The sequence below is a fragment of the Topomyia yanbarensis genome, chromosome 2 (genome assembly GCF_030247195.1).
Source record: "Topomyia yanbarensis strain Yona2022 chromosome 2, ASM3024719v1, whole genome shotgun sequence".
Lineage (NCBI taxonomy): Eukaryota > Metazoa > Arthropoda > Insecta > Diptera > Culicidae > Topomyia > Topomyia yanbarensis.
Window position 1 is genome coordinate 93,935,169 of NC_080671.1, and position 13,093 is coordinate 93,948,261.

At 37.4% G+C, this 13,093-nt stretch overlaps 1 protein-coding gene across 3 annotated transcripts in view; it reads left to right on the forward strand.

Annotated features, from left to right (window-relative positions):
• The window catches only part of LOC131678854 (epidermal growth factor receptor substrate 15-like 1), a 60,968-nt gene that overhangs the window by 42,722 nt on the left and 5,153 nt on the right, over positions 1–13,093 (forward strand). For all 3 annotated transcript variants that reach the window (XM_058959263.1, XM_058959261.1, XM_058959264.1), the window contains one exon: positions 11,755–12,094. In XM_058959263.1, coding sequence (XP_058815246.1) covers positions 11,755–12,094 — 340 coding nt within the window. The remainder of the gene's footprint in view (positions 1–11,754; positions 12,095–13,093) is intronic.

Here is a 13,093-nt window from a genome sequence, read left to right on the forward strand (position 1 = left end):
GCATTTTCATGTCGTCGCTGTTGTGCTATCTTATGACAAACGCCATTTTGGGGTGAACTGAGTTAGATATGCCATATTATTTGTCTAAAAAATCTCTACAAAGTGGCATTTTCAGAATTTTGAAAAATTTTGAATTTTGTTTTCCTGTGTAAAAATATGATATATGAGAAACACATAAGGCACAATGGCATAAGCATTTCCAAAAAAAGATGGATAGGTAATGTCAGAGACACAACCGAAGTGAAGTAGAATACACTTAGGTTGGTAATTCGAATGCTGTAATCTTTACTATCTTCTGCATGGTTGCATTAAATTCAGCTATCAGGTATTACTGTTATTTATATATATGCATTACCTACACGTACATCACTTGCGATGCGTTTATGCAAATGAAATTTCGGCCCTACCTCGAAACTTGCAAACGTCAGCCCGAGACACATGTGTGGCAAAATTCAACTGCTAGGTTTGCTCCCAAGTTTCCAGTAGGAAATTATTTTTCAAGTGGATAGTACTACTTTTATTAACCACATTATTAAATATTTCATTACACATATGTATAGTGGGATCAAAAGGCATTCGTCTAGCTGCTTTATTTTAGAAATAGGCCACTTTAAAGCATGACCAAATCGGATAACAAATACTATTTGGACTCACTGGAAGTTAAACTCACTCCACAGTTCAAAGCCAGTAGAAGGGCACTTGCGCGTGGAATGTCAGCATTAGTGAGTTCAGGCGAATGTCCTATAAAAATATATATATTCAAACCTTAACTAACCAGGTTTCTTCACAATAACCCTGCAATTGTCACGCATGATAATAACCGACAACAAATGTAGTACCAGGACATTACTTTTAACGGAGCATTTCACTTGTAGTGCAGTGAAATTCTCAAACAAAATAAGTAAAATGAAAATCCCGTTATGCACATGTTATACAATTAATCTAGTTCTGCGGATCGTTATAAAACTGTGTTTATAGCAACATATACGATGATACGTAAAACGTTTTCCCAGTTTTCCCCGTGTATCAAACCATCAGCAGAAACTTCTATGAGTACTCAACAAACCAACATAATCTTCTTCAAAACGCCAATCGCAGCCACACTACCGCTTGCTAGAAGAAAACTAATAAACGAGCACACTCCTCCGCAGCTGGAGCGCGCGCCGTTGTGAATTTATTTGAGAACGCCACACATAATTGAAAAAGCAAGAGAGCGCGGTCTCTTGCATCCAACCACCCCATCGCCTTGAAATTCGTTTATTTAGCTCCGAAAGAAAGAGCGTTCTGTTTTTTCTGTGGTATGTGTTCATTGTATGCATAAATCTGGCGCTCCTGTACATCATTGAAATGATGCCTGGCGACAGTCATGGAATATATTGCTTCGAGCTGACGGAACGTAGCAACTACCTACTACGAAGTCAGCAAGCAAACTGACGATTTTTTTTTCTTATGTGCTGCTTTTATACGTGTGTCACGGTTCATTGGATGGCAAAGAGGCAGTCCTAGCAACGCTCGCTGCTTGGTTGAATTGTACGGACTAATCAACGCTGATAATTACCACATTCTCAAAATACAATATTGTTGTTATTTATAGTAATCGTACATTTTACGGAATCAAATACAATATATGTGCACATATTTCCGATCAGATAGTGCAACAATATAGCGATTAGGATCAGTACAACAGAAGTTATTCGCATTTGAAGACTGGGAAAATATCTCAGCAGAAACTTTGAAACGGGGCCGATATATTGAAACGTTAGCAGCATTCTACTTCAAAAATACTTAAATTGTGAGAAAAATGTAGTTGAAGTTTTAAATTGGAAATATAGCATGTTTAGCAAAACTGCAATCAAAAATTACTATTTTATTTTAGATTCCTTGACTAATTTCCTTCAAAACGCATTAAATTAAGCCATAGATATGAATAAAAGTTGATAATTGCTGCTTTATTTCTAAGAAAATTTTCCGTGTACTATTAAGACACGTCATATATATTTTGTCATCAATACACACTTATGACACGCGTGAGTGTGACTTTTGTTTACATTTTTGGCAAAATCTCTCAATATAGTCAACCGATCTTCGTACTAAATGGGAGATTAATACAGAATAGATAGAAGCATCAATTTTCTTCTTTGAATTGTTTGCACCATTTATAAGTTTCAAGATATTCAATCTCAAACTTTAAAAATCGTTATTCTAGAAATGTGTAAAACGGCTCTTGTCATAAGATAGCACAGCAGTGACGATGTATAGCTTCCGCCGCGATAGTTCTATGGCTGAATTACTTTGCTTATCGTTACGATTTGGAGTAATTCAGTTTATTACGTTGATGAAAGTTGACAGATTCAATAATTTCGCCAACTTGGCGTGCGAATAGTTTGGATTTTCACTATGCGCCCGCTACATTTTGCTCCGTTGCTCCTCTTGCTTCTATGTAATTTTAAGGTTGGGCAGAGAAAGGGTAAAATTCGCAAACGAAAAAAGCTGTTTTTTTTCCACACCGTATGTCAGATCTTCATAAAAATCAATCAGCAGTACTGTAACAACATTCTACATACGCTGATTGATTTTTATGAAGATCTGACATACGGTGTGGAAAAAAACTACTTTTTTCGTTTGCAAATTTTGCGCATTCTCTGTCCAACCTTAACAACTGGAAAGCAAATGTCAAAGTCAAACAGAAGACATGATCCTACACACATACATCTTTAAAATGAGGCATGCGCAGGTTTTTTTAATGCACGATGAAAAAAATACTTTAGCTTCTATTTTAGACAAAGTTTGTGGAAATCGAGTCAGCCATCCCGGAGGAAGAGATGTGCATTTAATTCATGGACTTTGTCACATCCTCGAAGTTTCCGGTTCCTTCGTAGATGGTCCAAGTCCTCAAAGAGGGTTTAATTGAGCGTTAGTGGGCCAGATCGCAAATCCTAGAAATTTAAAAAATATTTTATGCATGTTTGCTTCATTTAGAATGCAAGGTGATTCCGGTTTATAAGGGAATTTGTTGTATTACCGCACTCTTTAACCTGTAAGTCCAGAGCTAGAGTTCCCATCAAAATAAAAATGAGCCTATAGCGACCTTACACCATTAATTTGAATATAATATCGTTGAAATCGGTCCAGCCATCGGTGACAAAAATGATTGATATTTATTCGACACATACACATACAGACGTTTTCCGAACTCAACAAACTGAATCGAATGGTATAAGAGACTCGGCCCTCTTACCTTTATTGCCCAAACATGTTATGAGGGAGACGAGACTTGGTTTTCTGAGAGTGCTAAAGGGTAAACCACTATTTGATGGGGATTTAAATGGTCACCTGAGTATAATAAAGGAACTCAAACTAAACCCTGTTTTGACTACAGTTCAGGATAAAATGGAGGCTAAACCGAACTTTGATATCTCATATGAGGTCCACATTAGAGTGACAGGAAAAAAATGACCTCTATCGGCCCATGCCTGAGTCGATTCCTGGTTCCACCAGGAGTACTTGTACCAAATTTGAAGCAAATCGGACAAGTCTAGCTACCGGACCAACATGCCTGAAGTTTGTATGGGATTTTTCGACAATTTACATGGAGAAAACCCACTAACTCGCATTTTCGCCGCTAGGTGGCACTATATGCATCGTATTACTGTAAGTGAAAATAAGAAAGACAATTTAATTGCCTACAAATTTGTTGAAGACTGCTAGTCAATCCGGCTTTGGTAAAAGAAGTTATTAAACTTTTAACGAAGTGATGTCTGAGTCAGTTTTGCATGCAGTGCATGATTGTGGATCAGTACTTGATTCGAACGAACAATACATTTTTGTGAAATAATGGTTAGGTTTAGGTCAATAGTATGTTCGGAAGATTTATAGTAAGTAATACGAGTCATGTTTTGGTTAGAAAATTTTAGTTCCACATTTTACCGCATAGAGGGCGCCAACACTAACTTTTTAACAGAAAGAGATAGAGATTAGGTGTTTTCCACAAAGTTGTATAGCAAGCATTTTTAAATAATTCTTCCGAACATCTCGATATTCTATCTCACTCCTATGAAAAGTTAGTGTTGGCGCCCTCTATGCGGTTACAGGTGGAACTAAAATTTTCTAACCAAAACATAACTCGTATTATGTACTACAATTCTTGTGAATATACTATTAGGGCATTGCAAAAAAAAATTTTTTTTGAATTCTCAAAGGCCCCCCCTCTCATATTGTGACAAATGTCAAAGTAAGCTCAGATGCCAAATTTCACATCATTTGGACAATTTTAGACCCCCGCCCACTTCGCTTGAAATTTTTTGAAATTGGTACTATGGGAAAATATGGAGGAAAAATACATTAAATGCTATAACTTTTGAAGTAACAATCAGAAGATTGAAATTTATACCTCTTTTGGAAGGAAATAATCTTAGTATTTGAATGGAGATATATTTGTTTCTAGAAAAATACGGGAAAGTGGGGTACTGGGTCATTTTGGCCCCAAAATCCTCTATTTTTAATGATTTTTCTGCTCCGTGATGAAAATCATACATATTTTGTAGTTTTTCTAATGTAAAAAAATCTCAAAAATCGAACGGAACCCTTTTGACCTTAGTCCGAATACGAGAAGTTGGGGTTAAATGGCCTTTAGACATTCATATTAAACTTCATCATTTTCTCGTCAATATATCTCTATTATTCTTCACTCGATTTTCATAAACTATACCTTGTTGAACGTGGAAAATCCTTAGGATTATAACAAAAATAGATTCGTTACCGGTAAAATTCGGGAACATCAAATTATCTGACATATAGTGTTGATTTCACATTTTTATCATAAAATCGCACATATTAACTCCATTTAACAACAAAATTCTTATTTAATTGACTACTTTTAGTGTAAAATATGCTTAGGGATCACATGAGAAAAGTTTCATTCCTGGAAAAATAGGGGAAGTTGAGGTATTAGGATAAATAATGAAAAAAATGAGATTTGTAGAGTAAATATCAAAAAGTTTGATGTTTTTGAATTTTACCTTTAACGTTTTTATTTTTGTTCTATTCCTCAGAATTTTACACGTTCAATAAGTTACATTTTGTGAAAATTGATTGAAGAATAATAGAGATATATGCATGAGAAAATGATAAAATTTAATATGACTGACAAAAAGCCCTATAACCCCAACTTCTCGTATTCGAACTAAGGTCAAAAGCATTCCGTTCGATTTCTGAGATTTTTTCACATTAGAAAAATTACAAAATATGTATGATTTGCATCACGGAGCAGAAAAATCATTAAAAATAGGGGATTTTGGGGCCAAAATGACCCAGTACCCCACTTTCCCGTATTTTTCAAGAAACAAATATATCTTCATTCAAATACTTAGATTATTTCCTTTCAAAAGAGGTATAAATTGTAATTTTCTGATTGCTACTTCAAAAGTTAGAGCATTTAATGTATTTTTCCTCCATATTTTCCCATAGTACCAATTTCAAAAAATTTCAAGCGAAGTGGGCGGGGGTCTAAAATTGTCCAAATGATGTGAAATTTGGCATCTGAGCTTACTTTGACATTTGTCACAATATGAGAGGGGGGGCCTTTGAGAATTCAAAAAAAAGTTTTTTTTGCAATGCCCTAATATACTATTCAGCTAAATGTAACCATTATCTCACAAAAATGTGTAGTTGGTGGTAATCGTGTACCGATCCACAACTATGCGCTGCTAGGCCCCATGCAAAACTGACTCAGACATCACTTCGTTAAAAGTTTAATAACTTCTTGTACCAAAGCCGGATTGACTAACAGTCTTCGACAAAGTTGTAGGCAATTAAATTATTTATCTTATTTTCACTTACAGTGATAATACGATGCATATAGTGGCACCTAGCGGCGAAAATGCGAGTTAGTGGATTTTCTCCATGTAAATTGTTAAAAAATCCCATACAAACTTCAGGCACGTTGGTCCGGTAGCTAGACTTGTCCAATTTGCTTCTCAATACTCCAATACTCAGGGGTGGGCCGATTTAGTTTTCAAAAATTCGTTATTTTTCTGGGCACTCTAGTCCACATAATGGATCGTCAGATATAGGATGTAGGGGGTCCCTTACTACCTCAAGGCACAATATCATTCTATACGGATGGTTCTAAAATGGGTGAGCTGACTGGCTCGGGAGTCCACGGACCAAGAATTAAAGAGGCGATATCAATGGGAAAGTGGCCTACAATTTTCCAGGTAGAGGTATATGCAATATACACCTGCTCGGAGGTCTGTCGGAAACGAAACTACAGATATACAAAAATCGCAATCTTCTCGGACAGCCAAGTAGCACTGTTGGCATTGAGGTCGTCGAAATGTGAGTCCAAACTAGTTCACATCACATCTTTACAACAACTGGCAACTCGGAATAAAGTAATGATATTCTAGGTACCTGGCCACCAAGGAATCGATGGTAACGAAGTGGCCAACGAATTAGCCAGGCGTAGTTCATCAAATAGGTTTGTTGGATCATAACCATTTCTACGTACATCTATTTCTGCTATCAAACTAGAACTTTCGGCTTGGGCAAGAGACCAACTACTAAACGACTGGCGTACATTGGATTCGGGTAATTTGTAACATGTTAAGCAAACAGGGGCAGCTATAAAAGATAACCTGAATAGTGGTCGCGTGGCAAAGTTTCCCCTAACAAAACAAAAAAAAGACTCGGCCCTCCGGTTAAAAAGTCGAAAAACTTGCAGCATCATGGCAGATTAGCGACAGCGATTACAGCCTCGTACGGCCGAGACATCAGCGGACCCGCAGAGAATTCTTTTGAAAGAGATCAGGCTGATAATGTTTTTTTTGGATCGGCCCTTGCCCCTATTGCCCCAGTGCCAACTTTCGAATGTTCTCTGTTGAGAAATACTGAAAAATTCATTGAAGCAAATTGGTCTTTCGAAGACGTGCTTTTGCTAGAGGCCGTATATACTACTGCGCACTCCACAAGTATAACGGGAGGAGGATATTTGTAGTATAGAAGTTGGATTCTACTTCTTCTTTACCGACCGCAGAGAGGTGATTCCACTACAGTCGTGATTCGCTGGTTGGGTCACAGCCTTGTCCAACTAACGAATTTGATTCGCTAGTTGGACCGACTGACAAATGTCAAAAACTCTCCAAAGGAGATGTTGGCAGTGTAAATGCATCAGTTCACATCTCTAAATATTGTCAGATTGATTGTCAAAGTAAATTTGACACGAGATTTTGACGTACAGATGCTTTTTAAGTGGACAATGGTCCAACTAGTGGAGGTCCAACTAAAAAGCGGTCCAGTTAAAAAATGTCCAACCAGCGAATCACGACTGTACCTGGACTAGATATCGATCCATCAACTCATGGACCGGAAACCAATGGCTTTACTTCCCTTCCGAAAGAAGACGTGACCACAGATTTTTTCACCTCAGAAAAATCTCAACGACCTCGGCTGGAATTGAACCTAGGCCAACTGGAATGAGTGGCGTTCACGCTTTTACCACTCAACCACCGGCACCGTCGTCAACAGAACTGATTCATTCTTCTATGCAAAAAAATCCTCTTCGAACTTAATTTGTCCGGCGTGTGTTCCCGGTAGCCGTATTTTTTGGAATGCAGTCGTAACGTATGTTTCATAATCCATCGCGCAGCAACTGATGTGGTCCAAATTTTCGTGTATAGCTTCTTAGCGCTGATTTTGGCAATAATTTCATGGCGGTTTTCGGTTGACGTTCATGGCGGTTTTGAACCTTGTATGTATGTAATTTCACTGTTGCCTAGACCTTCCCGACGTAACTTTGTGAAACATCAACCATTTTGGTAATATCATCTGTTGAAACGTTGGAATTTGTAGTGAAATTACCTTCAACCGTTCTTTTTGTCTTCTTACTTGTTACTACTGATTTCAACCCGGCTCATGTCAAACTATTACACGCTGAATGCACATCTCCGATAGCTATCACGATATTGAACATATTGTCCGGGCGTCTGTCGAGTATCGCTCCTCCAAGTCAAGTCACACCAAGTCTCCAAGTCCTAGATCAACGGTGTATTTGTATATAGCTGTTATGCTGACAGAGGTGGACACTAGGGTGGCACGAGGATGTATGAAAAAAATTGAATACCGCAGAACCAAGTTAGAAAAATTCGTATTTCTTCAACGAACTCTAACGCCAAATCTGAATCAAATCTGTTGGAGCATATTTTAGCACAAATGATTCTAAGTTTGTATGGAGTTTACTATGAGAAAGTAATACATTTTCATTAAATTCATAAATATGCCGCCAGATGCACCTGAAAAATATATTGTATGCTACATTCTATAGATTCAGTCAAGTAGAACAACTTCTTCTAAAGACAGTTCATAGCTATGACAACTGGTTCATGAGTTATTGCAAAATTAAACTTTCGTTGCCCTGAAGGTTATGAAAATTGTACTGTCTCTGGCTACCCGGCGATCTGAACCTTCAATCAAGTGAACCTTGACATATTTGTTGTGATCACCAGTTTTACCGTTGGTGCAAAGCGGAAATATAGTTCAGATGGTATCGTCCGAAACATGTGATCTAAAGGACTTGGGATCGAATAGTGTAATAGAATTATTTTTATATATATATATATTTTTTTTTTTTTTGCACAATAATATACATTGAGCAAATTAAAATTGAGACGAGCCAGAAGCGGGCAAGATTCCCGTTATTTTGAAGCGCAACCGATGTTCACCACATCCCTGTGGAGCTGGAACTGGAACTGCTATAGCCGTAAACTTAAAGTTAAGCCGGGCAATATCTGCCACTATACGCCAGCAAGAGTGTCTCCGGCCATGAAGCACGATTTGATTTTAACCAAAACTTAACGAATCATCCAGGGATTAAGATTGGAGTAGCTTCGTGAATATAACGTTAGAACATAAATTTACTAAAATAAAACAACACTCATAAATAACGGTTACGATCTCCCTTATTACTTCATTTGAAACTAACAATTCTACATAATAACGTTCCCGCTTTACAGGCAGCAAAAAAAATTAAATATTAAAATTAAGAACCGAACTCATGTCCTTCAGACTGTCTGTTTATGACGCTCGCATCTGAACTATAAAACCGCCTATGTTGATAGCTGCCTAATTCGGTTTATGACTAGCATATCACGGTGAACTTGATTGAAGTATCAGCCAGAGTATCCAGATAAATTCAATTTTCACCAACGATTTAGACAATTAAGCACAGTATAGAGAATAACTTTTGAACCAGAAGTCACAGCCTATTACACTCTTCGGGGAAGTTGTACACGATACTCGTATCTACCGAAATTAGCATAGCATATATTTTTAGAATACATAGGAACGTGTCTACGAAACATTAAATAATGTGGATCATTTATCCATATTAAATCACATACAAACTTTAAACCACTTGTGCTAAAATATAGTGCAACTTATCAAATCAACATTTTGCATGGTTGAATGAGGTCGTATAGCGAGTAGTTTTAAATCGGTTCTACTGAATTCTAAAATTTGTGCCACCCTAGTGGACACCAGAACTGTACAATCGGATACTGAACACACCGACCGACTCGTTAATCGGACGAATGCCGGTTGTTATTGGTGGAGGCTTTAACCGAAGACTCCATATCAAGAAGACTGATATCTCTTTCCTTCCCCCATACAAACGAGAGGCGACAGAGGTTACAGCGCCTCTATTGGAAGAAGGGAGGAAGCTTTATGTAAAAATGTATATGTGTGTGTGCATCACTATGGAAAGTACCACCTTTACCCGCAAGTGGCGTTGCTGTTACTGTCTCCGGATTCTGGACAGAGTTGCCAGTCTTCTTGATATGGAGTCTTCGCTTTAACGCTTGAGCCGTGGAGCGGGGTAGCAGCCTAACCAACGAAAGAGGTTACAGCTCCATGCTAGTGATCCAATGTCAATTGATCCTTAAGCATTACAATACTGTTGAGATGGTTGAATTACAGATATTCAGTATTTTTACCAAAGTACGATCGAATTTTTTAACTCTACACTCTAATCTGTACCGCTACAACACACACAACTTCAAAATTCACAGGATATAGACAATACACTTGCGCTCTACGCATGATTGTCCCATGTACATATGGTATTATGGCCGCACGCTTCATAGAAAAACTGTGCCAAAAATGATTAACTTCTTTCCGCTGAGAATTCGTGTTCTCTCTTTAGAGGTAGGGTAAGGTGGGGCAAATCCGACCTGGTAAATGGTTTTGGCTCTAATATGCTCATTTTACATCGGATCAAGTTGTTTTTAATACCAAATTAAAGATTAGACTCTGGGCAACTTTCTATACATATATTGAATCTTGGGAACATTTTGAGACACAAGTGTTTTACGAAAACGTTCATTTTTTCGGTTTTCAAAAATGGTGGGGTAAACCCGACCGCCTATGTTTTTGGTTGATTTAGTACAGATATTACCCAAATTTTATGGGTTTTCAATGATAAATCAATAAATGTTATGTTATTGAATTGTAACACGAAGAAAATTGAATTCAATGTCAATCTTGGAATGTCAAGATCACGAGCAGTTGCACGTAAAGATATTTCCGCTTGCATTGGAGCAATTACTCGACGAATACTATATTCATCACGTTTTTGTGTCTTTCGTTTGTAATTATGAACCATTGTACAAATAATTAATAAATAATAACAATAAAAATATATTTTAATTTGACAAATAAACATTTTCTTAGCAAAAAATGCGGTCGGATTTACCCCACTATTTAGAGGTCGGATTTGCCCCACCGCGTTATTTTTCATTACGATGCAATTAAAAAAAATATGAAACAAGTTGGACTAAATTCATCTATGCACTTTGTAGGACTTTAATCAAAGAATTTAAATCTACTTACATTTTTCATGCAATCACTTGAACAATCAGAAATATTCAGTAGTCAATGATGCACAAAAATCAAATCAAAATTTGTTAAAACACACTTATTGTCGTTTGAGCATCTCAATGTAGACTAATAAAATGCTGTCATACCACCATTATGATTATTTTCGATGCTCTACACGACAACATTGCTATTAGTTTGCTTAGTGCTTCCGATTTTCGATAACAGAGGGGGGTCGGGTTTACCCAACGGTCGGATTTGCCCCACCTTACCCTACAATGGTTTACCTTTTCGATATAATTTTGTGATCTAGAAACAATTCTGCAAATTAAGTGTGACAGGAAAGAACGACGGTACTTGTGCAATGCAATATTTTAATTAGGTTATTTTTTTCAGTAGTCCTAACACGAACGGTTATTTTTCAAACCAAACAAGTACGTAGCTTGTACATTATAACCCATCATGGAACCGACAACACATCCACTTGTATGCACTTTGGCTTGGAAAACTATGCTTGTTTACGACGAATTCATGATTCGTACGAATACGAATCTCGCATCCGTCGTAAACAAGAATAAGAGTGGTTGACTTTACACAGCCATAATCCTATTTTAAGTGTACACAATCACTAATATTCGATTCATTACTTTTCGCAATATACGTTTAATTTTCCCATTACAATTTGTTTTCATATAATTTCGTATTGTTTTGTGCCAACACAAAAGGAGCATTCACGAAAACGGAACGTAGCGTATTCGTGAATACTTTTGTTTCGATTCTTTTCCTTGTCATGATTTCTTTCTAATCTGTTTATTTTTTATTTATTTTTGTTGAATCACACACAAAATTACACCGCATCGAACCCTACCAAACCATTACTCCCAACAGAACCTTAAACCTGCCGTTCCACCAAACCCCCTGCAAGTATCCTCTGTCTTCACACCGACCTTGGTTCTATCACCATCGCCAGTGGCTGGCCGTGGCTTAGGAGGACCATCTCCGTTGCCCGTTTTGTTGGGTGCTTCTAACATCACAACCACCATGTCGAGTTCGCGCATGTCATCCTCGCCAGTGCCTAGTGTGGGGAGTGAACCTACGAAAACTGCTGTCTCCGGGACGACAGCGGTCGATTTTGTCGAGGATCCCTTCAAGGATTATCGCTACGAGGACCCCTTCAACATCGCTGATCCATTCGCGGACGATGACGCCGATGGAACGAGTACTGAAGGTAGGTGGTATTTTGATAATTTTACTGGGCATTCCTGACGAACTACGAGTCGTGTTCTTCTTAGAGTTGGTGGCCTTCATGGATTAAAGTGTCAACAGGGGATGTGGGTTGACTTATCGTAGTTAGTTTATTAAGTAACATTTACATTATATCAGTTACTGAATGAGCGAAAAGTGTTGGATGAATACCAAAGGTAATTTACGCGCACTTTACGGGGAATAGAAATCCTACCCTCTGATATAAGCTACATTTTTTCGTGACGTATCAATAATTTGACGTATCTCTCTTTCTAAATCTGATACAATTTTAAAGTAGAATACTTCTAGCGTTTCCATATTAGGCACCCGTTTTAAAAATAAATCGGCAGGAATACTTTCTGAGTTCTTGAATGTGAATAACTGCCGTTGTAATATATGTAATAACTAGTTTTCGGCTCTATCTGATAGGAAATATTCTCAACAATTCTGTTTTAAATTCCCTAGAATGTACAATCACTATAAATAATGAAAACGATTGATTTTATGAAATTAGGTATTTGCTTACCCTTGATGGAAGTATACTATTTAAGCGACTAGCTATAATTTTGTTGCATTGTTGGATCCGCCTATTTTCTGTCAAAGGATGTTCGACAAACGTAAAATAAATGGCATGTATAAATTTCTTGTCATTTTTGTATGCATTCTCTTCGCTACCAGAAGTCGACTGAAATTGGTTCATTTAGAATATTTTAATCAAATCCAAAACAAAAGTTTTGGACACAACCGAAACAAAACTAATATGTTGACAACATTGGTCTGGAGGGGTGCGTCATATTCAACAGGGATCAGCAATTAGAGGTTTCGGTAGCTCAAGATGGTGCCTCCACATATCTCTCCCTGGAGGATAACTAATCCCAATTAGTACAACTATTTCGGTCATTTTTAAATCTCTATGCAATCAGCAGTCAATTAAATCAAACTCAGTAGAGCACCTGTGGTGACAATTTCCTAATTAACTTTG